The 26,245-nt window shown below is 31.5% G+C and overlaps 3 protein-coding genes and 1 long non-coding RNA gene across 10 annotated transcripts; 1 reads left to right on the forward strand and 3 right to left on the reverse strand.

Moving 5' to 3' along the window:
- Window positions 1-2,006: 2,006 nt before the first annotated feature.
- On the forward strand, window positions 2,007-5,695 carry LOC107948221 (polyadenylate-binding protein-interacting protein 10). Of its 6 annotated transcripts, none has more exons than XM_016882693.2 (11): window positions 2,007-2,120; window positions 2,250-2,809; window positions 2,923-3,033; window positions 3,116-3,160; window positions 3,274-3,346; window positions 3,434-3,546; window positions 3,666-3,725; window positions 3,822-3,869; window positions 3,964-4,032; window positions 5,190-5,251; window positions 5,327-5,695. In XM_016882693.2, the coding sequence occupies exons 2-11, from the start codon at window positions 2,303-2,305 to the stop codon at window positions 5,382-5,384; spliced, it is 1,146 nt and encodes a 381-aa protein (XP_016738182.1). In that variant the 5' UTR covers window positions 2,007-2,120; window positions 2,250-2,302; the 3' UTR covers window positions 5,385-5,695. The 6 variants fall into 6 exon arrangements, with proteins under 6 accessions (XP_016738182.1, XP_016738198.1, XP_040930470.1 ...); XM_016882709.2 differs by having other exon boundaries at window positions 2,025-2,120; window positions 2,285-2,809; XM_041074536.1 differs by having other exon boundaries at window positions 2,025-2,120; window positions 2,285-2,809; window positions 2,926-3,033.
- Window positions 5,696-6,473: 778 nt separating this feature from the next.
- LOC107948207 (RNA-binding protein 38) lies at window positions 6,474-8,578 on the reverse strand. Of its 2 annotated transcripts, none has more exons than XM_016882675.2 (5): window positions 7,903-8,578; window positions 7,684-7,819; window positions 7,403-7,535; window positions 7,256-7,289; window positions 6,474-7,019 (listed from the first exon to the last, which is right to left on the reverse strand). In XM_016882675.2, the coding sequence occupies exons 1-5, from the start codon at window positions 8,119-8,121 to the stop codon at window positions 6,726-6,728; spliced, it is 816 nt and encodes a 271-aa protein (XP_016738164.1). In that variant the 5' UTR covers window positions 8,122-8,578; the 3' UTR covers window positions 6,474-6,725. The 2 variants fall into 2 exon arrangements, with proteins under 2 accessions (XP_016738164.1, XP_016738170.1); XM_016882681.2 differs by having other exon boundaries at window positions 7,403-7,529; window positions 7,903-8,567.
- Window positions 8,579-16,532: 7,954 nt separating this feature from the next.
- LOC121204535 (uncharacterized) lies at window positions 16,533-17,798 on the reverse strand. Its single transcript, XR_005899584.1, has 2 exons — window positions 17,025-17,798; window positions 16,533-16,874 (listed from the first exon to the last, which is right to left on the reverse strand). It is a non-coding gene; the product is annotated as an uncharacterized lncRNA (long non-coding RNA).
- Window positions 17,799-17,933: 135 nt separating this feature from the next.
- LOC107948191 (3-oxoacyl-[acyl-carrier-protein] synthase II, chloroplastic-like) lies at window positions 17,934-18,678 on the reverse strand. Its single transcript, XM_016882668.2, has 4 exons — window positions 18,548-18,678; window positions 18,262-18,465; window positions 18,055-18,165; window positions 17,934-17,963 (listed from the first exon to the last, which is right to left on the reverse strand). Exons 1-4 carry the CDS (start codon window positions 18,659-18,661, stop codon window positions 17,934-17,936), a joined length of 459 nt encoding a protein of 152 aa, XP_016738157.1. The 5' UTR covers window positions 18,662-18,678.
- Between the last annotated feature and the right edge of the window lie 7,567 nt (window positions 18,679-26,245).

Raw genomic sequence — 26,245 nt, forward strand, 5'->3', positions numbered from 1 at the left:
TAAAACACATAAAAAATTCAACTATTTATTTCTCTAAACATGCAAACTTGTAATTGTGTTATTAATGGAAAAGTCAATAGATCCAAGAGTACTCACTTCTTTGGATGACAAAAATAAAAACAAAGCTTCTTTTTGCTGTCTCAACACTTGAATCCACTTAATCATTTATCTAAAATCGTTTTCTCCACCCATTCAACATTTCTCAACACAAAAAATATTAATATACACCTTTAATAAACTTTCACATACCAAATACCTCAAATAACTAAAGTGGATATGAAGAAAGCATACTTTCTTACCTTGATTTGGAGCTCTCTCTCTAGCTTCAACTTCTCTCACTAAACCACAAAACCCTGGATCTTGAATGAAGATGTTGATAATGGAAAACAAGAAAAAAATTATTTTCTAGCAAGATTTAATGAAAGAAACTTGAGTTTTTGGGTGGAGTTTTATTTGAAAAAGAAAAGGGGAAGAAATAGCCATGAAACGAGAGGTTATGCTCCCCACATGGTTGCTTCTGAATGGACTTTAACACCCTTAAGTATTGGTGTTACTTTAAATTTATGAAATTTTCTTTTATTTTAAAAGGTTGTTTCAAAATTTGGTTTTATTAAGTTTTTTAACAAGACCTAGACACTTACGAAGTGTCAAAGTTTGTTTACTGAGACCTTTACATCAATGATGTTGAGATTATTACTTTGGTCTTAATGGGCTTGGAAAACTTATTTCTCAAATTATATAATAGGCCTCGACATCCATAAATATCTAATTATCTACTAAAAAACTATTTAAAAATTACCTTTTTCACTAGCATATATATTTTACATTACCTTAATAAAAACTGAAAAAAAGGAGACAAAAAGAAGGAAGTCATTAGTCTTGATCGACCAAACCTACATCTATCGATCCTTAAAATGTTGGAAAAGTTCAAGGAATAAAAAAATAGAGGGAGAAAGCATAAATATGTTCATGGCGGGACAAAGTGGACCTGTTGAAAAATTTATATTTATATAATTTTGTAATTTAAATTAAATTTTTTTTTAGTAACCAGTATTTAACCACAACTATCATATATATCAGGGGTAGCCAAGGGGTACTGGTCCTGACCAAATGGACAAATTATTCTTTGGCCCTTTCTAAAAATTAAAATTTTTAATTTAGTTCTTTTAACATTTGGTTAAATGAAAATAAATAATGAAAATTCAGCTGTTTTAAAAAGTCAATTATTTAATTTAAGCTTTTTTTAACATTTTTTTTTTAGCTTTCATCTCCAAATTTTATAATTTTATGTAGGTTCCTAAAGCAAAATTTCTAGCTTTGCGTTGTATGATATAATTTATCTCTACTTCTATATTATATATTATATATTAAGAGGTTGATTGGGTTGCTTCCTATTCCAATTCAATTAAAAAATTATCAAATATTTTTTCATTTTATAAAATAACAAATATGATTTTAAGAGTATTTGTATATTTTATATTTTGTTAAATTAAAAAAATGCATGCATGCATGTAAAAAGACAATAAAGAAATTTGAACCTAAAGCACTAAAATCTTATACTATTTTAATTTTACTATCTCAACTAAAATCGCATTTAATTGTTATATTATTTTTTATAAATGTATTACATATGATATGATTTATATTATTATTTAACCAAATTTCAGTTGAGGTATAAAATTATTAAAAGTATAATATTTTTATTAAAAATATATATTTGAAAGCATTTTATTTTTTCATATACAATTTTTTTAAAAAAATTGCAAAGAGTTAGATTTGCAAATTGCAACATAAACCCTCAAAATATTTCTACCCTTAACTTTTACCTATTTCAACCAGAATTATATTTAATTTGTATTTAAAAAAATTGCAAAGAGTTAGATTTGCAAATTGCAACATAAACCCTCAAAATATTTCTACCCTTAACTTTTACCTATTTCAACCAGAATTATATTTAATTTGTATATTATTTTTTTATAAATTACATAAAGTTAACATATAAAAAAATAAAAGTGAAAGAAAAAGTTGTCCTTTTTACTTGTTTCCTTTCTACATAAAGTGACGATATTTGGGATGGATTTGGTTTTTACTTCGATGTAAGCCATTTCAGACAAGGGAAGGTACGTTGCCCTTCTAACACCAACTATAGCTGCTGCTTCTTTTCTTTTCTTTTTTTCAATTCTGGGCTTAGTTTTTCGGATCATCAATAAGGCAGAACCTTAAAGATAGGTTTCTTTGTTTATTTACAGAGGAATCTGAAAAAAAGAATACCGTTTTTTTATAGAGGAGTTTCCATTTGATCATGGCGGTTGCTGAGAACGCTGGGGCGAAAATTGGGTCGGCGGGACAGAATTTGGAAAGCACTGTAGCGTCGGCAAACGCTCCAGACAAATCAAAACCCAGAACTGATTCCGTGACTGATGCTAAAGAAGCCAACTTTCAACAGTTAAAGCCAGTAGCAGCTACCATCAACGATGGCGATAGCAATATTAAGATGCAAAATGGTTTTAATAAGAACCAGCAGCAGATGCTGACAAAGACGGCTGGGTGTAATGAGTTTAGCAATATGGAAAATGGGGGTGATGGTAAAATTTTCAACAATCATATGAATAATTTGGTCGAGATTTTGTCCAAGCTTAACCCTCTGGCTGAGGAATTTGTGCCTCCTTCCCTTGCTAATCATCATCATAATCTTAATGATAACCAAAATCAAAATAAAGGGTTTTTGCAAAATGGCTTTGGATATAGTACTGACAGTTTTGTAGTATACACTAATTCTGGCAACACCAATGGACATACTAATAGAAGAGTATGTTGCTACTTTCTGCTTCTTTGGAGTTCTTCATAATCCTTATAACAATTTTATATATATATATATATATGTGTGTGTTTTTTTTATTTCTCCGTTCTTTTATAATTCAGAAGAGGAATAACTTTAGCCAAGGGAAGAGAAGGTTGAATGGTAGGACCAATATGGCACAGCAAGAGGATGTAATTAGGAAGACCGTTTATGTATCTGATATTGACCTACAGGTGACATTTTACAGTTTTTTGCCTCGGTTTTACCTTTTTTGCAGTGATATCTCACTGATTTATTATGTTTATTGTTGTATAGGTTACCGAGGAGCTTCTTGCTGGTCTCTTTCTGAGCTGTGGACCGGTGCTTCTCTTTGCTTCCTTCTTCTATTTAGTACAAAATTTTCAATTTTTATTTCAAATTTTGTAGTGATGGATTATTAACCTAAAATAACGTTCTGTTATTTTGGCCAAAAGGTTGTTGATTGCCGCATTTGTGGTGATCCTAACTCTGTTCTCCGCTTTGCCTTTGTTGAGTTCTATAATGAAGGTATCATGGAAGTCTTTTGCCTGTCCCAGGAAGTAAGCATTGACATGTACTTCATTTTATGGTATTGACAGTTCAATGTTCTTGTAGAGGATGCTAGGGCTGCTTTGAATTTGTCTGGGACTATTCTTGGTTATTACCCTATAAGAGTGCTGCCTTCCAAGACTGCAATTGCACCTGTGAATCCAACCTTTTTACCGAGGGTAAAGCATGGATATGATGAATGATCTTTATTAACAGTTGTATATGAAACTGAATCAGAGTCATGTTTTATTTGTTTTCATCTCTAATTAATTGACTTCAAATGTTTTATGCTCTTAAGTCTGAGGATGAGCGGGAGATGTGCACAAGGACTATTTATTGTACAAACATAGACAAGAAGGTAGTTTCTAATGTCCACTATTTCTTGAATGGCTTTATGCCTGTGTGATCAATTGCCAGAGCAATAATTTATGGCTTGTTTGGTCAATTGATACAGGTTACTCAAGCTGATGTCAAACTCTTCTTCGAATCAGTTTGTGGGGAGGTTTGTAGTTTTTCATGTGACCTCTCTTACAAATGCTGCTTTTCTCATAACATTTTTATGATCCTTTGCCAAACATTTTTTTGCTTTTTGGTAGGTTCAATGCATGAGGATATTGGGAGACTACCATCATTCATCTCGTATTGCTTTTGTTGAGTTTACAATGGTATTTACTCACTTGCTTGTTTATTTAATGAGACTGTTGCAAGATCTATTTCTATGGTGTCAGATGAGGTTACTTGTTTCTCCAATTGAGAAAATTTCTGTACGATGTAGCATAACCCCAAAGCTTATTTTCTGATGAAAAATAGCATGGCTTATTCCTTTTCTACATTATCTAGCTACTTCTTAGATGAATAATTTACCAAGCCTTACCTGTTTATTTAACCTTTTCATTGATGGATTATTGACCTCAAGTTCTCATTGGATGAACTAAGTGGCAAGAGTGGGAGAGCTCTCTTGGCTTCTCCTCTTTTAGTTTTGTCATTCATGTATCCTTTTTTGGGATGTGAACTATATTGGATAAACATTGTCAAATTGAACCATGGAACTTGATTTAGGAGAACCAAATTGTGGAAATGACTGGTTCTGTAACAGTAGTCCCATTCCTCTCGTTGCTCCCTTCTCTCTTTACTGAATCTCTTGGACTGATGGATGCAATCAGGATGTTGTGCTTCTTTTGTCTTGTGATGCACTCTCAATATCTTATGCTGGCAGCTAGACTGGCTGATTGTCTATTTGGTTGAGAGCATGTCAGCTTTGTACTTGTCTAGTTTATAGTCAGTAACAGCCATTTATTGCATCATACACTTGGTTGGTTTGCATTTTCTTTAACTAAGGAACTTATTGATTGTTGTGTTTCTACAAGATGAACAATTTTCTATGTTGTTGCCAATTTTGAAGATGAGTAAATGCTCTTCCCTTCATTTTCCTCTTGACCATTTCGTATAATTTTGGTTGAGAACTTGTGATTCGGTAGTCGAGCAAAAGTGTGAAGATAAGTGCTTGATAAAATTGTGTTATAAGTGATATAATCTACTAGATTATTCCTGAGTGTTGTTTCTGCTGCTCTGCATGTTCAAAGAAGCATAGTTAAACTAGGATCTAAGCTGTTACGTTATCATTCCCTTATTGCCCCTCTCCTATCCACTTTATTGCTAAACAATTTAAGATCACCAATCTGCTGTAGCTATTTAGCATAAGTCATTTCTGCAATTACTTACAGAGTAGAACTACCAAAATGTGTCTACATGCATTGTTTGTAGATTTTATGCTGCAGCATGCTTTCTGGAGTTCCTCATTATAAGTTTTCCATTCTTGCAGGCAGAAAGTGCAATCACAGCTCTTAACTGCAGTGGTGCAGTTCTGGGATCATTGCCCATAAGGTTGGTTTATAGACATCATACTTTGGGTAGTTAAATTCAAATTCTTCCCTAATTTGATGTGCATTGCAAATGCAGAGTAAGCCCATCAAAGACGCCTATTCGACTCCGTGCTCTACTCCCTGCGATGAACTAATCACCCTTTCTTGTTTCTTCCTTTTTGGAATGATCAAATGCCAACATATACATACTTAGCTACAGCAAGTACATTCAAGGTACTTTTGACGTTAATGTTATCGTACAGAGTCCCACATCTTAGTCGGTATCTTTGTTACTTATAGGGGGTCGGATTTCTTTAGCTTGCAGAGAGTTGGATGGGGATTTTCATGATATGAATGTTAATTTCATATTGTAATTCACTCCTAGCTAGGGGTGATCCCTAAAGACAGATTGTACAACTATAGTTTAATACTGTTTCTAATGCTATTAATGATTTGATTCTGCTGATTCAATGTTTAATGGTATATTTAGGCAAGCTATGTTATCAGTACTTTTTTTTTTTTATGTCCGTGACCAACATTGAACAAGAATTGCAACAAAAGCGTCACAAATTAATTTTAGTTTTGGAATTGGCTGCATGCCAAAAGGCATGGAAATTTTGAACTAATAAATAAGAATGTGGTTTCTTGTCTTTTTCACCTGAATCAGATCCTTTAAATGATAATCTTTGCAAGGAATTTAACAATAATTTTCTTTTTCTTTTTTTTTTTTTTGGGGGGGGGGGAGGTGAGGGGGTAAATGATAGTGCTTCATATCAACCACAAAAATGGATTAGGCAATGCCACCTACTTATTTGAAAAGTTGGGATTTGCCTTTTTCCGGTGAAATGTGGGCCAATCATCCTCTTTCCACTAGCGGGATTTGCTGGACAACGGTGTTTTTTTTATACGCGGAGAAATTGAGTAAAATTAATTCTATATGCACAATAATGTGATACTCTATGATTATTTTAATTTTGTGTGTGTGTGTGTGCATATTCTTGGATTCCCGACATGCTTCATGAATTCCGGAAGCCGAATATGCAAAATGATTGACAATGGAAAAAGGATAAATAATGCCCAACGAATGTTACTTTTTTTACGCTTTTTAGACATGCGACAGAGAAAGACAGTGACTCCACAATATAACTGCAATGCCAAGGAAGGGTATGATGAACTGACAAGCCAAGCAAACCCCCTACTTGTCAGGCTTCAACAGTACTTCAGACCCAGTTTTGCTTTTTAGATAAGAAAACTTAGAATCCTATGATTTCATGTTCATTTCATACAAATTTATATATATTGCCATAAGAAGACATATTGTAGGGATCATTTTGAGACATAAAATTTAAGAAAAAAGGTGTTTCCTGAAAGTGGTGAAGTGTAAATTGTGGCCTGTCAAATTGATGTACATCCAACTAACAAAGCTAAAAATGGTTAAGTTCCTTTGTCTGTATCCATGTTACTATTGACCCTAGTTATGATATTCTGACTTCCAATTAGGCTGATGAATTTTGCGCAGAGGTGGTAGTCCCTGGCGATGTGGCAGGTGCGGCAGAGGCTGAGGCAGCAAGGGTTAAGGTCCCAAATGGTCGGTATTGCTGAGCCAAATGTGGATAGTGAGTTATTTTGGGGTGTTGACTTTGGTTGCTCTGCCCATGCCCATGCCCATGCCCATGCCCATGCTGGGGATAGAATGGGAAGTAACCCATGTAGACTCCAGCGGATCCTGACGCCCCACTGCTACTGTAATGGGATGAGAACGCTTGCCCTCCAAATACATTATAATAGTTCTGCAACATTCACCAATTTCAAATCACTACATTGCTTTTACATTTTTGTAATGTTTCATCTTAGACAACAATCAAGGATTTCATGTTACAAGTTTGCAACAATAACCATATAAAAAACAATGCATTCATGTATTTGTGTCATGTTTGTATTACCTTTTGATCACACATTTTATGTTCAATTGTTAGGCCTACTACATGTATGAAGGTATAATATAAGATAATAACAAGAGACTAACCATTGGAGACATATTTTGCGTGTAGCCAGGATACCTGAATGTTCAAAGGACAATCATTTTTAGAACATTGAACCACCTACGGAAACAAGAAATTATACACAATTTAAGCAAGGCAGAGAGACTATGAAATCCGATCTATCTACCCACCCGTAAGCCGAATAAGGAAATGCGTATTGCGGAATGAATTGACGGTAAAATGCCGGAGTAGCAGCAACGGATGGTTCCATGACTCGAGGTGGTGGTGCTGGTGCGGATGGGCTAAATTTCTCAATCCCTGCAACTTATGCCAACCATACGAAAACTGATCATAAAGCAATAAATACGATTGCTGAAATTAAGGTGACGGAAATTAAGCAGCAAAATATGGGAGAGAAAAAATATAATCTAACAGCCATATTTTGATTTGATGTAAATGGGTGAATACTGACCAGAGTGAGAAGCAGAAGATAGACGATTCTTTTGAGCACCAAGCGATGCAAGATTACAGTTTGCTCTTCTTCCATCAATCACAGGAAATGGATTATAGCAAGCCCTCATAGCCGAATCAACATCCTTAAACGTCACCTACATATACCATAATAATCAAACCCTTGACTTTGAACAGGAAAAGAAGAAGAAGAAGAAGATATGATGGAGGGGGAGCTTACAAAGCCGTAACCTTTTGATCTTCCAGTAGTTTTGTCATTAATGACAACAGCTTCTAGTATTTCTCCGAACTGCTCGAAATAACGTTTGAGGGTATCAGTTTTGGTCTCCCAAGCCAAACCTCCGACAAAGATCTTGGTGTAAGTGGTGTCACCAAACCCTGTGCCATTGCCCTGATCACCCCCACCCCCACCCACCTTATGTTGCCCTGCTTCAGACATGGATTAACAATCGATCCCAACTAACACACCCAACCCCAGGGAAGCAAGAATCAGCACCTAAAAAGGGCAAAAGAGGAGACAAGGCGAGAAAACACAGACGTTGGCTTGCAAAAATATTATCAATCTTCTTAGAACAACTTCAATCAATATGGTTTTTTTCCTTTTCTTTTCTTTTCTATCCAAACCTTATACTAGATTTCCGCTGCCAACTCACCTTAAGATTCCCTAACAAAGATACCCTAGACGAGAAAGTTATCACTGTTTCGAGGTTCGAAAAATTGAGTTAATAGGAAAAAAAAGAAGAGAAAAGCCTACCCAACACCCCAAAGGTTGCCAAGAGAATGAAAATAGGAAAACGACCTTGTAAGATTATTGAAGATTTTATTTGGCATGTACTGATGATTAACAAAAGAATGTAAATAAAGAAAAAAGAAAAAAAAAGAGAGATAAAGGGAAATTTCCAATGAAATACAACGAACTAACCTATTATTTCCATTTTTTAAAAAAGTAATTTGATATATACTTTATAATGGGTCCAACGTTACGTGCCTTGCTGTATCCAACTCCTCATCTTTCTTCTCTCCTAATCTGCCTTTATTTTGTTTATGCATATATTCCTTTTCCATATTATTAATTATTAATCTAATCACTAAATATTAATGTATGTATACATATACATATACATATACATATACATATACATATACATATACTATTTGAGGAATATAATCCCACGATGTGGGGTTCTGCTTTTGATAGATTAAAATAAAGATTTTTCTAAAAGAAAAAAATTATTAAAAATTTATAATTATAGAATTATATTATTTTAAGTAACTTTAGAATACAATCAACTAATAAATTAAATTATTAGTATAAGGGAAAAAATTACTATTTTAATTAATAATTAAACTAAAAACCTTAAATTACTCTTATTTAATTAGTTTAAATTGGAAGGTATAATATTATAAATAATAAATAGAGGAATAAGTGATGAAAATAGCATAAATATTTAGTAAGGATTGTAGTTATTTTTTTTTTACACAAATTTGATTTCTCAATGTATTTATCGGAACGAATCTAGTAACTAATATGATATATTTTTTAGAAATTATGTGATTATAATATCATGCCCATAGAAAACGAATATTGATGTATACGAAAATATAACAATAAATACCTTTATAAAAATGTATAATAAGCCATATTGATTTGAATATACTTTCAACTTAGAAGGCTAAGTATTTATCATAGAAAAAATTAAGCTGCAAGTTTTTTTTTTTTTGACAATATGACTAATAGAATTTTAATTTATCATTAAATTATCTATTCAACTGTCAAAAAGATGCAATAAAATCAAACTTTAGTTAATAGTATAATTAAATAAGAAATTTTGATAAAATTACTAAAATACATAAGATGTTAGGTGAATCAAAATTACTATATTTTAAGCATTCACACTAAAATTTATTTAGGAAAAAAATATAACAAATTCAACCAATATGTTGAACCCTTTCAAAAAAACAAAAAAAAAATCAATATGTTGGAAAGTTACAACAATGCATGTACGTGGAATTGGCCCCTCAACTTTATAAAATTTCTCACATTGGCACTTAAAATTATTTTCTGAATTATATTGGCTCCTACACTAAAACTGTTTTTCTTTTTTTAAGAATTTGTTGATGTGAATAAGTATGAGGCTGACACGTTGAGAAATAAGAGGACGGCACATGAATTTATCTTTAACCATTCTTAAAAAAATAAAAAAATAAAATTTGTTAAAAGAATAAGAAATATATAAATTATAAAACTTCAAAAAAGGAATATATATATGAGAAATAAAAATAAAAAATAATATATAAATTGAAAATAAAAAAATAAAAAATTTAGTTAAATTTCAAAAAACTTCAAAAATTAAATATGTTTAAAAAATCCCAACTGATGCCCAATCAGTTTTTCATTATATATTTTTTTTCATTTTGTAAATTTCTAAAAAAGTTGACTTTTTTCTATATTTTTTAATTTTAATTTTATAATTTTTATATTTTAAAAAATTATTTTTATTTTTTAAAAGTTTAATATTTAAAGAGTAATCTTTTAAATGTTAAATGTTAAATTTATTTTTTTTATTTTTTATATATTCAATTTTTTATTTTTTATAATTTATAGTATCTTTTAAAATTTTAAAAAAAATTCTGATTTTTTTTCAAAGTTTTAAGGTTTTTATTTTTATTTTTTAAGAATGATTAAAGATGAACCTACATGTCATCCCCATACTTGTCCACATTAGCAAATTCTTCAAAAACAACTTGTTAGTGTAGGGACTAATCTATGTAATGGATGTTAACCTTAGGGACTAACATATTCCAAAAAAAAATTGTGAAAAATTGTCAAATTCAAGGGAATATATATATATATAAAGCATTAAAAAAACTAATGATGTTAACTATAGAGGCTGGTTTATGTAACGGATGTCAATATTTAAGTACCAATGTGATAAAAAAAAGATTTAAAGACCAATTTAAGAAAAATTATTAAATTTAAGTACTAATATATATATTAAACCTAGTTTTAGCAATAGTTGGAAATCCATATACAAAACAACCCAACACCAATGGCTAATCATTCCAAAACTTCATAGCATTCTCTTACATGAAATCACCAAAATGTGAGTATTTACAAACATAAAGAGATCCTAATTAAAACTGACAACATTAAAGATTTAAAGAGATTAAATAAAAATTTTTAATTTTTGAAAATTAACTTAAATGAGATTGCAACTGTAAATACAATAACATCAATATATTAAATTTGAAGTTAATTGTCTAAAATTTATTAAGGAGTAAAGTCTTGGAGCTTACGAAATATTATGACTAAGTTATTCTAGATGATGTTTAATATAAAATTTATTGTTATGATTTTTTTAAAAATAAAAATAAAATAAGAGAAATTTAAAATTTTTTTATTTTTATTTTTCTTAGTACAATGATACGGAGAAAATGAACATACAATAAATAGATCACAATTTAGGCTTTTTAATACTATTATTGATAATCACTGACCTTATGAAATTTATGATTTCATAATTTAAATAAATACATATAAAATATAAATAATTTTCAAATAACCTAATAAAATTTATTATTTCATCATCTAAGAAATTATATATAAAACATATGGTTGAAAATTATTATTATTTATCAAAATTTTTCTATTTTTTCACCTTTAATTATATAAATTCTAGATTTTAATAACCTTCTACAAATTTTTAGTTTCCCAAGGTATATATTGGAGCAAGTTCGATGACTAATCCCTTGTGTTTTGTAGGCTTATTAGTCACGAGTTTTAAAGTTGCTACATACTTAGGGTGAAGGTCGAACCATTGACCACTGATTAAGGTGGTAGAGATTATTGCTATCTCATCTAACCCCATAATTCAAAAAAGAAATAATTATTAATAATAAAGACGTAAAAATATAAAAAAATATATATATAAAGATATAAAATATAATGCTCATGAATAATGTTGTATCAAATCACCTTTTTTTTTCAAATTATAGATTTTAATAATTATTTTACATACTTTTAATAGTCTTTTTTAATCTTTTTTAACTTTTATAAGTTTAATTATAAAAATTAATACAAAATTTTAATTATATAAATAAAAAATGAAAGATTTAATAAAATAATAAAATAATACAAATTTAATTACTTTTTAGAATATTTAAATTGTTTTATTAAATTTTTCGAAATTGCTTAAAGTACCCTATTAAATTGTAAAGAGTAAAAACTCTTGGTTTTATGTTATATATAGATTTGTGTTTTAGAGGCCAATATTAGAAGAATATTTCTTTGACCGTCACGTTCTTTCTACCAGTTCAAAAGCCGCTGGTTTTTTCAGGTATAATAATAAATTTAATTTTTATTATTTCATATTTTTGTCAAATTGATATTTATTTATTTAATTTTAAAATTTTTAAAAAATTTAAATTTAATTAATTTTTTAAAAATTAATCAAATTGCTATTCTTTTAAAGAAAATATTGATTAAAATAATAATTTTTAAATATTATAGTTCATGTGATAATTTACGTGTGCTTCATAATATATTTTTTTGAGCTTTTATAAACATTTTATATATATTTTTATAATTTTTATAATTTCTAAATTATTTTTTAATATGTCATATAAAATAAATAATGACATATCAAGTTGTCACACCAACATCGTTAAAATTTTGATATTTTAATTCTATTAAAAAATGAATTAATCATTTTTAAAATATTTATGGTTAATTTAGTTTAAAAAAGTCTAAATTAATAAAAAGAATATAAATGTTAAACGTTAAATTTATGATTATAGTTTTATTTTTATTTTTTTCCGTCGAGGGTCATAAATAGGAGTAAAAAAAGAAAAAAGTGAAATTGATTTTCACGGTGAAAGAAGGAACGTGCTGGGGATTTGGTTTTGGTGAATGAGACAAAGCGCTATTTTAAAATTTCATTGTGATGGTTAAAGAAACAAGTATCGATTGACACTCCTCGTTATCTCCAATAGATAGAAAAAAACAAAAAAAAAGTACGGATCTGGATATTCTGGAGAACATGGTAATCAAATAGACAATCAAACCAATAAATGCACACTTCTGTACCTGGATTGTTTTCATCTGCCCTTTCCCTGTCACAAAATTTATGATTTTTAGTGATTAAAATTTTTTAATTATTAGGAATAATAATTTCAAAGAATATTGCAAAAACTTTTATAAAATTTAATTAGGTTACCTTTGAAGTAAAAGTTAATAGTAATAATAAATATTTATTAAAGGTTCTTTTTTGATGGATAATGAGATTGGATACAGTAAGTTTAAAAATAATAATTATTATAGCGGTAAAATTAAATATTATAATTATTGTAGTATTTAGTTCAATTATGTGGATCGAATTAACTCAATTTAAAAGGATTAAGAGTTTTATTTTAAATAAAAATTAAATTCTATCCATTCATTAAATTACATAATGGATAGAATTTGTGTTTTTCTTTATCAATGTTAATGGTGAATTTTAAATTTACATTAAGTACTTTTATATTTGTATTATTCTAAAAATATTAAAATATTTGTTCATACAATTTTACATAATATTTATATCTAAAAGATTTCAAATATGATTTAGAAGAATATATGATATTCCATTACAATTAACTATTTTAATTTTATCGATTGTTGGAATGAAGTAGAATTTTTACGAATATTATAAAGAGCATATGATAGATACATAGCAATTCATGATTTACGACTGAAACTAAAGTTTTGTGTTTTGCGTTCTTTAATATTCATAATTTATGAAATATTAATATTTTATTTTACGTTTTTTAAGGACGGAATTAAAGTTTCATAGTTGGCCATCTCTACTTACTTTATGCGAATCACTAAATTTGGTTAATTTTGTTTCATGGTTGTTATATTATGAGTTTATATATATATATATATGTAAGTGGGCGGCTGGGTGATTGATGATGATCATTTTTTTCTTTATTATTTTTAAGAATTAATTCAATGATAATTATTAATTATGACATTTATATGATATTTATTTTAAGTTTGATGTCGTAATTCGTTAGTTACCAAAGCGTCCAAATTAGAAAGTTTTATAGATGTAAATTAAATTATGTGTAAAATTATCAATATTTATATAATTAATTAAATACTTATAATGAAAAAGTAGATGTTTGACTTTTACTATCATTAGAATTTCAAGATTTGCGCAAAGGTGATTTATTTATTCTCTGAATAATAAAAATTATAGTGGCAAATTAATATTTTTGCTACATATATATTTGAATGTTCAAAGACGTAATGTATATTTGATGAAAATTATTTATTTGTCAATTAAATTTATTGAGATTTATTTATGATAGTATATTGTAGTATTTATCCAAATGAGAACTAAGGTGTCCTTAGATTGTTTGCATATTTGAATTCAAAATTTGAGCATTTATATATTGCTTTGCTTTTATGTATTATTTTGTAGGTATTTCTCTTCATTCGCAACCTTCACCTATTACTTTATTTAATGGGTTAAATTTCTCTGAATGGAGTGAGCAAGTCAAGTTCCATTTAGGTGTTTTAGATCTTGACTTGGCTAGGAATTGACTTGCCAACTTGTTCTACGTATTGGTCGAGTCAACCAGCTACGAATCTAACCACATAAAAAGCATCACCAGTTGATGAGAAAGGGAATAGCCAAAGACGTATAGCGTCATTGATTACCTCGTTATATTTAGAAGTGTCAAAAAGGGTTAAGAAGTGCTTGAGATGTTGGTTAGGATCCTCGTTCATCGATCCCCAAAATTGGGGATTCTCGTGTATTATTTGGATTATTGCCAATTTGATTTCAAAATTGTTAGCATTAATCATGAAACGATTAATACTCCTTCGAATGGCCTCTAAATTAGGCATGGCATAGTCGCGCAACGTGTATTGCTCCATTGGTACTTGGCATAGGGGTGGAAGTGGTCGCTCTTTTACTCTTGGATTGTCGATCGATTGGTCTATCGGTGAAGGATGGGCTCCTTTCGGAATTTGGCCCCTTCGAACGTGTGTTAAGATTCTTTTTAGCTCTGGTTCGAATGGTACAACCCCGTTACTGGTCCGAGTCATACACTACCTTTTACAAGCACAACGAATTAAAACATATCAACACAAATTTTCCAAAACAAAATAACAAACAACGACAAAAGAAAAGAAGTGTCATATCTATAAACCTAATTTTTGTCAATTATCTCCCTAGACAACATGCAATAAAACTAAAAATTACTTAAGCTAAAACTGTCTCCCCAGCAACAGCGCCAACAACTTGACCGCGCATCGCGCTTGCATGTAAAGCAAACAATTTTATGAAGCAATTTTAAAGGTGCGATTTCAATTGTAAACGAATAGTGCCAGTTGTAATATTTATAGTGTATGATGGAACACCGAAGTATTCCAAGGGGTCAAACCTAAAGGAGTTGATGATTAATAATTCTTAAACGATAAAAACGCAATTAAAGGTGTCTAGCTAACTATTCACTAGGTGCTATATTACGACAGGTGATTTACAAGTTTAATTATGCCAATTAATTACCTAAAAACAACAAATGACTAAATTGTAAATGAAACAAAATATGAATCTAGCAAAATTGAACAAATATGATAATAGCCAATGATTGATTGATTTCCATGAGGTTGGTTAACCTTCGAATTAGGGATCTAAATCACTAAGGGTGCGTTTGGTTCGCTGTATTGGATTAGAGGTGTATTGGATTAGAGGTGTATTGGATTAAAGGTGTATTGGATTAGAGGTGTAATAACAAATCAACTGTTTGGTTGAACGTAATGGAATAGAGGCGTAATAGTAATCTTGTGTTTGGTTGAATGTAATAGAGGTGTAATAGCATAATGGAAAAAACTAAAATGACTAGAATACCCTTAGCATAAATTTGTTTTGGTAAATAATTATTGTTATTGTTATTTAAATTATAATAAGATTATTATTATCAATAATAAATAATTTAATCATATTTAAACATAATTTTTATTAAATATATTTTAATTAAAATATATAATTTAATAAAATTCTTAATAATTAATATTCTTATATTAATTTACTGAAATCATAATATATGATACTGTAAAATATAAATTAACATAATTACTATTAAATATATTTTAATTAAAATATATAATTTAATAAAATTCTTAATATTAAATATTCTTATATGAATTTTCTAAAATCATAATATATAATACTATGAAATATAATTTAACATAATTATTAATAAATATAATTTAATAAAATATATATTTTCAATTACTTATTTAATATAAATTCAAATTAATGACGATTAATTATATTAGATATATATGATCTTGTACTAAAATTATTTTAAATTACCATATTATTTAATAATTGGAATACAGTTAATTTCTTACCAAATTATCTAAAAATTTTAAAAATTGTGTTTGGTAAAAATTTTAAAATAGCTGGCACAATAATTATGTTTTAAATTTTTTTACCGTACCATTCTAAAAAATTCAAATATTGTTTTCTTAAAAAATATTAAAGTGCGAAATTATCATCATCCTATAGATAAATACTGAAATTTGTCACTGTACTTTATTTTTATTTATATTTGCCGTTATTTTTTAAAAAAATATGAGTAAATTTGTAACTTAATTTTTATGTTATTGAATTTTACCACTAAAATTTAAATTTTATTAATTTTGCCACTAACTCTTATTTTTTAGTTAATCTCTTATTTTAAATTTATATTGAATTTTTATTTTTTTAAATTACAAATATCTTCATTTAACTTAACGAGTAAATATAATTCTTGACTTTCCTTTCTCATCATCTAAACAAAAGCACAATAAACAAATTGTCAAAAAGAAACCCAAATCCAATAGTTGGGAGATTCAAAAGCTTTCTCCAATAATGTGTTTCTTCTATAAGAAACAATGCTTATAAGCAGCTTGTCAAAGCTCAATCTATTTAGTCCTATGTCATACATCCAATGTCATTTGAATACAAACAGATAACTGGCTTTAAATGGCAAAAGATATAACCTTAGGTGGACTCATTACAAGACTAGCAAGAATTTGACCAGTGATGTTAGAACACACATTCACAGATGCTAATTTGTATATATGCTCCCTCACATCAGCACCAAACCCAGTAACCTCCATGTAACCTCCCCTTTTTCCACACTCTCCATAATACCCTGGAGATAGTAAAAGAGTTTATATTCTGTGTCAAAATTCCAAACTTTGTATAAGCTCATTCACATTCCGTAAATGAAATAATAGAAAAATGAAATTGCATGAACCTTTTTCATTTATAATATACTTTTCTGAAAGCATTTCATTGATACCTGTCCTGTTGGGTTGCCTGGATTTATTACAACCAAGGCCCTAACAGTGATGCCATTAGACTTGGCTTCCTGCAGTTGTTTCTTAAGCTCAGATACTTCCAAACCCCATCCTGTAGCTTCATCAAGATAGTAGGGAACTTGTAAAATCCAAAAGAAAGTTGTAATTACAACAACTGGCCGATCAAAAAATGGTTGGACGGTTAAAGGAAATCTCTATTGCCAATCATTTAGCAAGTTCTACCGGGAAAGACAACTAAGAAGTAATCCTCAAGAAACATAACGCAACTTGATATAGGTCAGTTAAAGCTTGGTCAATGAAGCAAAAAGTGAGTACTTACTTCACTAACAGATAATTAAAGACATCTTACAAATAACTAAATACTAAATAATGATTTAAGTTATTATATGCTTGGAAACTAGATGCACTAACAGTAAAAACGTGACAGATAAAACAGTCACACAAAGCAAAGACAGCATTCTCTACATGTAAACTAGTGTATCCCTAATTCATAATAAAACCCAATGTAAAGTCAATCAATATCATATATCAAGGGAAATCAATCAAGCATACCCCAACAGATGCCAAAACATGAAGATCATGCTAAACATTAAGAATAACTCAATGCTGACTACCTTAGGACTTAAAACCATGCTAATTGGACTTATATTTCAACACTCAACATTGAAAACAAGGGCCCCTTCTTTCTCATTAAAAGATAGAAATGAAGTAAAATAAACACAGCATAACCATTTTCTCAAATGAAAAATCATACTCTTAAGACATATAGAGGTCATTGCAATTAGAACTTCTTAATATTATCAATATCATATAAAATATTATCGTTTAGGTACATATACATCGTTCAGGTGCATATAGAGGTCATGCAAAAATAATATACATATAAAAGCCTAGATTGAATAATTAGGACCCATCCATCCCTGAAGAAATCATCAGTTTAAAGCTCAAACTCGAAATTTTAACATCCATCAAGGTCTATCTTAACATTGCAGAATCTAAATTTAAGCTAACCAAATCCATTGCAAGCATTGTAGAACCCATATTTGTTGTAGCAAACGGTACGCAAAAAGGATTCATCTTCCTGTATGAGATCCTCAAAGCTTCAATCGCATCGTTGAAAACCTGTTCATTCCACAACAAGCAATGTATATGAATCGATGGATATAGAAAGAAAACTATATACCATGACACTTTCCTTCTTCTAGAAAAAGATTTTACCTTCATGCCACCCATTGCTGAACCAATCAAAACTCCGCATTTCGTTTTATCTAACTCCTCCATTACATCTTCATTTACTCCCCCATCTTGCAAAGCTTTCTTTTCGGCAGTAAGAGAATAAAGCATGAATTTGTCCATCCTCTTGGAAAATTTTGGTGCGACCAATCCATCAGTTGAGAAAGATTTGATCTCTCCAGCAATCCTCTGGAGAGAAAACAGGAGCAGTAAGAACGAGCAGCAGTACAAACAAGAGCAAAACAAGAGATCCCAACCAAAGACAACTTACTTTCGGAAACTGAGCGCAGTCAAAAGTCTCGATTTCACTTATACCACTAACACCCTCGAGCAGGTTGTTATAGAAAACATCAGGCTCATGTCCAAGCTGAGTTACTACTCCCATCCCGGTCACAACCACTCGTCTTTGTACTAACAAGGCAGTAACCTTTACCTTTCGAGAGAGCAATCGGTCGAAAGAGTGTCGAAACCCGCTACTTGAGGGCAATCGAAAGAGTGTCGACTGGTTGAGAAGGCCAATCGAAAGAGTGACAGATAAGTTGTAAAGAAAAAGAAAAGAAGGGAGAAGGTAGAAGGTAGAAGGAAATCAGTCGAAACTTGAGCAAATGGGCAGAAGGTAGAAGGAAGGAAGACAATAGGGAAGGCAATCGGGAGGGAAAAACAGAGAGCAAATCGATAGAAAGCAAATCGGCCAAAAAAGAAAAGAAATGAAATGGGGGAGCAAGCTTGAAGGAACGGAAGAGAAACACAGGGGATCGGGGAGGGTAAAACAGGGAGGGTTTGCTGAAGTCGTTCCTAATCTGGGCAAAATGGGGGGAATAGAAATCGGTGATTTTCACCGATTAGGAAAGTAACCGATTACACCCGTATTACCAATACTTTAAACCAAACACGGGATAGAGAGGGATTAGGTGGGGTCCACCGATTAGGGGTGTATTGGCTTAGCCAATACACCAAACCAAACATGTTGTAATACTTCTAAATTGGTTCAATTTTACCTTTCGACCTTAACATTACCAATTTCGACAAATTAGTCTGGTTTATCTCTTAACCTCACCAAACTAACCTAGACTATCAAATTGATGCCCAATAAGATCTTCCCTTGGTCTCACTTGTCTTAATATTCCCTTAGGGTCGTTAATAATAAGTTTTGAAATCTGTTCGATTTAGTCCAGTTTTTATGATTTAGTCCCTGAATCGAAAAATCAATTACCCATCATTTCCATCAACCAACCACTTAGTATTTAGCTACTCATGCTAATATTTAAGCACCAAAACAATAAATGAACAGTTAAAAATAGCATTAACTTAAACTTGAAGCAAAATGAATAAAAACCCAAGTTTTCTTGAAAAAGCTTGGAGAAGACAAACAATGGCAGTAAGATAGATGAATAAAATAAAAATAAAACAATTATTTTTAACAGGTAAAAGAAGACAAGGCTAACTAATAGTAAACTAGGTGATGCGGCTGTTGAGAGCACCAAAAATATCCTATCCCTATAAAATAATGAAAAAGAATAGTATAAGGGAAGTAAGGTCAAATCCTCAAGGACTGGATTTGGACAAGTGCTTGTTCCTCGAAATCCCGGACAGAATCGTGCCCAAGAAAACCTGCTTACCTGGAAAAAATAAAAAAACAGAATTAAAAGTTTTGATTGAATTGAAATTACAAAAAATAAAATTAAAATAGTAGAGATAAATAGAGTTGAGGAAAAAGAGTTCTTATGGAGAAATTCCAGCCTCCGGTTGTATCTATTCGCCTTGGGTTCAATCCTCGATTTTTAGTTGATCCTTCTCAAATAGAATAAGCCAGTTATAGTGGAAGAAGACGCCTACGATCACCAACTCCAAGATTTTAGACTTATGATTTAGAGAAACCTGACTCTAGCCAACAATTGCTTTTGTGGAACCATCTTATGCTAGATCATCAATTCTTAATGGCGAATGCCACGTCATTTTGTCTCTTGGGCTTGCCAACCTCTAAAGCAGCAAGCTAACAAACCGACTATGCAACCTTTCCAAAACATACAAAGCGGTCGTTCCTTGTACAAGTTGAAAAGATCACCTTTTAAGGGACATGGACAGAAGCGTCAGCTCCGTAATGCGGAGAAACGGTGAATTCTCGTTGAGAAGGCTAAGCGCGGATTCTAAGCCTCATGAACCCTTTTGGGGAATTTCGACAACCTTTGGCTAGATAAGTTTAGTGGCTCATGATTTTTGGGGAAAAAATAAATGTAATGGAAATAGAATTTTTATTGAATAATATGAAGAGGAATAAGGCTAAACTTTTTTGGAGAAGGAGTGTTTACAGAAAAGGTGTGTGAAATTGGTGTCACTCTATCCCCTATTTATAGTACTAGGAAACTTAGTCTATTCCTAATTAAATTCTAAAAGATAAATACAAATAAATAAAGATAATTAAAGATAAATAAGGATAAATAAATATAAAAGCTAAAATTAAATCTAAATAATAATCCTTAATAATTATCCTAATATAATTGGAATTTAAATAGAGTCTTGTGCTATAAATCTCTTCTTTGCACTTTTGCCTCAAATCTTCCACAATTTGTATTTTCGGTATCACCTCTTGCATGCTGGCCCATTTTATCTTTAAATTCACATTTTTATCCCCTAAATTTCTTTTTGTCTTCAATTTAGTCCCTATAAGATAAAAGCCATAAATAGCTCAAATTAGTAGGATCATACTTAAAATAAACATATAATTAATATATAAAAATAGTCATTCTAGAGTATTATCAAATTCCCCCTACTTAGCCCATGTTTACCCTTAAGTAGGTTCCTAACCACTGTGAAAATTAGAACTTTTGTCATGATTGAAATACCACTCCAAAGTTTTATAAAAAGTAGGCATAATGCATATGAAAAATAAAGAGAACCTTTAGCTTGCTTTAAGTAAAACTAAAAAAGTATTCCAATTAATACACACAAAAATTAAAATCGACTTGGATTATTTCATGAAAATTAGGTAATTTACTAAACTTACAAAGATGCCTTATTTGTTTCCACCTTTAGTCCCCAAATGCAATTTTATTATTAATACCTCACTTTTTTTTTCTTTTTCTATTTTTTTCTATTTTTTTTCTTTTTACATCATTATTATTATTTCTTAAGAATACATTAAATCTTTTGATGCGAAGAGAGATGACAACCAAACACCCCACCCTGGTTACTCAGCCCAACATACTCTTAATTTATTATATTTTTCTTAAGAACATATCGAACCTTTTGACGCGAAGAGAGATGACAGCCAAGCACCCCACCCTTGTTACTCGGTCTAACATATTCCTAAAAAATTTATTTAATTCCGGTTAGCGATGTTACCTAACACGTCACACAACCTTTTGACACGAAATAGGATGACAACCCAAGCACCCTACGCCGGTTACTTAATCAGTCACATTTTAAGCTGTACTCATAAATACGGAAGCATCATAATTTATTATAATGAAACAGAATTTTAATTTGGAGGACGAAGGAAAATAATCAAGTTTCAAAAATAAGTTTCGGCAACTACCTAACAGTCATGAACATAATTTTAGCATGCAATTGTGTTAAGTGTTCTCTTTGCATTAATCAATTTTACTATAAGCAAGATAGGGTTAACTTTATTAATCATAATTATTTAGCCTAAAAGAAATAAAATAGTGGAGATGAAATCAAATAAGCAAAATCATAACTAACTCAGTAGATAAGAATCATGTATGTAGGTCAAACAGTGGGCAAGTCATGATCAAATTCTTTGGCATGAAAAGAGGCAGAATATTCTTAAAAAAATAAATGCGAGCAGAAATGAGCACAAGGCAGCAGCAACAGTAACACAATAGTAAAAGCAACAGATAAAACGACAGAAATAATGAGGAATCCTCCCCCTACTTAAAACACATTGTCTTCGATGTGAAAGAAAAAGGAAAAAGAAAAATAGGTGAAAGTAAAAGCATTTAGAAAAACTCCCCATGTAGTCATTGTCGTTTACATATAGCTGCAATGAGGGAAAGGTTTGGCGTCGTGTGAAGGAGAGGAAGGTGATGAGGTGGGCAAGTTGTGCGGTGGAGATGGAGATGGAGACGACATGCGCAAGTCCTTACCATGGTGTTTGAATAATTGGTGGTGGGGGTGAGGAAGAAGGTGCGGCGGCTGGTGGGGGTTTGGGTGAAAAATAGGATAAATGTTTAGGGTTTGAGGGTGTATAAGTAGAGTGTTTGGCTGAAGGGTGGGGTGTTTGGGTGCAGGTTTTGGTTTGTATAAAGCAGGGACGTACTATTCCTGCTCGGAATAGGGATAGAATAAGGGATGTTTGTGAAAGTATGCAATTCCTGAGTTTTTTCCTCGCCAGTTTACCTAGACAGAAGAAGAGAAATTTACTAATATTCAAACAAAATAAAGTAATAAATAATAAAATAAAATAAAATAAAGTAATAAATAAATAACAAAATAATAAATAATAAAATAAAAATAAAGAAAAATAAAAATTGGGTTGCCTCCCAACAAGCACTTGTTTAACGTCGTTAGCTTGATGCCCCAACTAGTATTCGGGCTGTTCCAGCTGAATTCTTTCATTTGTATAGACTTGAAAATTCTCCCTTTTATCACATCCACCATATTTGGGTTGAATTGTCCCTACACCTTTTTGAATTGTCCCTACACCTCTTTCTTTGGTTTCGTATTTTCCTCCAAGAATATCTTATGTGTGCCTGTCAGGGGTTAATCCCTTTTAAGTTGGCAATGGTCTCATCATTCTCCAAAAATGCGCACTTGAAATGCTCGGGAAGTAGTTTTAATTTCAGATATGGTGCTTGCACAATAGAAGGTAGAAGTTTAGTATCCATAGGAGCCAATAATTCATTAACAGATTTAAAATCATCAAACATTATTTTAGATTTATCTCCATAAGATGACTTAAAATTTTCTTCTACTAATGAGTTAATTATGTCGACATGGTTTATGTTCAAGATTTCACTTGGGTGACTAATAGCATCGTAAACATTAAACTTCACGATCTCCTTATCAAACTCTATCGTGAGGGTTTCGCTATGCACATCAATCTTAGTATTTGCAGTACTCAGGAAAGGTCACCCCAACAAGATGTTTGAAGATCTAGGAGTGTTATCCTCTTCCATTTTTATCACATAAAAGTTTGTAGGAAATATAAGTTTGTTGAATTTCACCAATATGTCCTCGAGGACTCCTTCGGGATGCACAACAGACTTATTTGCTATCTGAATGATAACACCTATTTTCGTCAAAAAACCAACGTTAAGTGATTCATAAACAGAAAAAGGCATGACATTTATGGAGGCCCCTAAATCATACATAGCTTTTTCAATTCCTAAGTGGCCTATTTTGTATGGTGTCGCACATATACCTCTATCTTTGCATTTCGCTGGCATCTTCCGCTATAATACTGCAGATACATTCTCACCAACGCTTACCCTTTCATTACTAGTTAATTTTCACTTATTGGTGCAGAGCTCTTTGAAGAACTTGGCATAACGCGAAATTTGTTTGATGGCATCTAATAGTGGTATGTTGATCTCGACATTTCTGAATGTTTTAAGGATCTCCTTGTCCTCTTTACCTTTCTAACATTGGTTCAATCGTCTTGGAAATGGAGGTTGAATTTTAGGCAATGGAGGTTTCGCTCGGACCTGTTTATCATTTTCGGGCTTTTCTTGGGTAGAATCTTGGCTAAGATTTCTACCAGGAATTGGTTCCAATACTTTTCCACTTCGCAACATAACTGCATTTGCGTGTTGTCTTGGATTAGGTTCCATTTGTGATGGCAACTTCCCTTGTGAGTTCGTTTTCTCAATTGATGTTGTCAACTCTCTTATATATGCCTCGGTTTTCTGTTAAAAATCAATTGTTTCCTTTTGGAAATCAAGAGTTTGTCATACTATTTGTTGTTGGAAATCAACAGTTTACTATTGTATCTGCTGTTGGAAATCAAGCATATTAGCTGTTAATTTATTGACCATGGTTCCTAGAGAGGTACCTAAATATTGTGTTTGTTGTGGAAACCAATTTTGGTATGGCTGGTTATATTGCAAGTTTGCCCCATAACTCAAGTTGGGATAGTCTCTCCATCTTGGGTTGTAGGTATTGGCATAGGGGTCATATCGCTTTTGTGGTGGCCTAGGAAAATTCCCCACAACATCTAAATGGGTCATAGTATTATCATATAAACTAGGACATGCATCAGTTGTATGCTCAAGTAGCACATATTCCGCATAGTCGGTCTAGTCTTGCTTTTTCTATAAAAAGAGAATTCACAATATTAGTAAGTCTATCAAATTTATCTTCTAAGGTTGAATTACTTAGCTGGTGAACCCTTCTAGGGGGCTCAGGATTAGCTCAAAACTGAGTATTTGCAGCCATTTTAGATATTAAGTCCCTTGCTTGTTAGGGAGTCATGTTGACCAATGCTCTTTCACTAGCGGCGTCCACCATATTCATCTCTATAGGCTTTAAGCCTTCATAAAAGTATTGGAGCAGAGACTGTTCCGTTATACCATGTTATGGGTAACTTGCACACAACTTCTTAAATCGCTCCCAATAATCGTAAAGGGACTTTGATTCTTTTTGCCTTATCCCTACTATCTCCCTTCTTAACTCAGCTGCACACGATGTTGGAAAAAACCTGTTGAGAAACAAATGGGAAAGATCAGCCTAAGTTGTAATAGATCCAGGGAAAGATAAAACAACCATTCCCTAGCAGAATCTGTTAAGGAAAAAAGGAAAACACGAAATTTGATTTGATCCTCAGTTACTCCATGAGGTTTCATGCTAAGACAAAACATATGAAACTCTTTTAGATTTTTGTAGGGCTTTTCATTTTGCAACCTACAAAAAGTTGACATTAACTAGATTAAACCTGACTTCAGTTCAAAATTAGTATCCATAGTAGGATAAGCGATGCACAATGGCGGTTGTTTTGCAGAAGCTTCGGCCAGTTGCCGAATTGTTTGAGCCCTATTAGTTGATGTGCTAAATTTGAGTTTTCGTTAACCCTAGCGTTAAGCACTTCTTCTAGTGAATCCACTTATACTTTTTCGCTTCCAAGTGTTTGAGTAGGGTTTTCATTAACCCTAGACTCAACTTTGTCATCCACTTCAATTTCTGGTGGTGGGTTGCTCTGAGTCCCAAGCACTCCTGACTGCTTTTTCCGTAACTTTGTCTCCTTGTGATTAGCTCTTGCAGTCTTTTCTATCTTTGAATCAAATGCAAGAATACTTGGAGCAGATCTGGTCATAAGAAACAAAGAAATAAGATTAGTATGTTACCAGTCCCCGGCAACGGTGCCAAAATTTGATGCGGTCGTTGAGAGCACAAAAAATATCCTATCCCTATAAAATAATGAAAAAGAATAGTATAAGGGAAGTAGGGTCAAATCCTCAGGGACTAGATTTGGACAAGTGCTTGTTCTTCAAAATCCTAGACAGAATCGTGCCCAAGAACCTGTATACCTGGAAAAAATTAAAAAAAAATAGAATTAAAAGTTTTGATTGAATTGAAATTATGAAAATTAAAATTAAAATAGTAGAGATAAATAGAGTTGAGGAAAAAGAGTTCTTATGGAGAGATTCTAGCCTCCAATTATCTCGATCTATCTTGGGTTCAATCCTCGACTTTTAGGAGATCCTTATCAAACAGAATAAGCTAGTTATAGTGGAAAAGGACGCCTACGACCACCAACTCCAATATTTTAGACTTATGGTTTAGAGGAACCTGAATCTAGCCAAAAATCGCTTTTGTGGGACCATCTTATGCTAGATTATCACTTCTCAATGGCGAATGCTGTGCCATTTTGTCTATTGGGCTCGCCAACCTCTGACGCAGTAAGCTAACAAACCGACTATGCAACCTTTTCAAAACATACAAAGCGGTCGTTCCTTGTACAAGTTGAAAAGATCACCTTTTAAGGGATATGGGCGGAAGCGTCAGCCCCGTA

The sequence above is a fragment of the Gossypium hirsutum genome, chromosome A08 (assembly GCF_007990345.1).
Source record: "Gossypium hirsutum isolate 1008001.06 chromosome A08, Gossypium_hirsutum_v2.1, whole genome shotgun sequence".
Taxonomy (NCBI): Eukaryota; Viridiplantae; Streptophyta; class Magnoliopsida; order Malvales; family Malvaceae; genus Gossypium; species Gossypium hirsutum.

Bases quoted from the DNA above. Each gene is read 5' to 3' on its own strand.
- LOC107948221 (XM_016882693.2), top strand. From the start codon at position 2,303: ATGGCGGTTGCTGAGAACGCTGGGGCGAAAATTGGGTCGGCGGGACAG. The intron at 3,034-3,115 runs GTGACATTTTAC...ATTGTTGTATAG, and splicing joins TATCTGATATTGACCTACAG to GTTACCGAGGAGCTTCTTGC. The intron at 3,547-3,665 runs GTAAAGCATGGA...TATGCTCTTAAG, and splicing joins ATCCAACCTTTTTACCGAGG to TCTGAGGATGAGCGGGAGAT.
- LOC107948207 (XM_016882675.2), bottom strand. From the start codon at position 8,121: ATGTCTGAAGCAGGGCAACATAAGGTGGGTGGGGGTGGGGGTGATCAG. The intron at 7,820-7,902 runs GTAAGCTCCCCC...TGGTATATGTAG, and splicing joins GATCAAAAGGTTACGGCTTT to GTGACGTTTAAGGATGTTGA. The intron at 7,290-7,402 runs GTGGGTAGATAG...TTGAACATTCAG, and splicing joins TTTCCTTATTCGGCTTACGG to GTATCCTGGCTACACGCAAA.
- LOC107948191 (XM_016882668.2), bottom strand. From the start codon at position 18,661: ATGGGAGTAGTAACTCAGCTTGGACATGAGCCTGATGTTTTCTATAAC. The intron at 18,466-18,547 runs GTAAGTTGTCTT...TTTTCTCTCCAG, and splicing joins ACTGCGCTCAGTTTCCGAAA to AGGATTGCTGGAGAGATCAA. The intron at 18,166-18,261 runs GTAAAATCTTTT...TGGAATGAACAG, and splicing joins CAGCAATGGGTGGCATGAAG to GTTTTCAACGATGCGATTGA.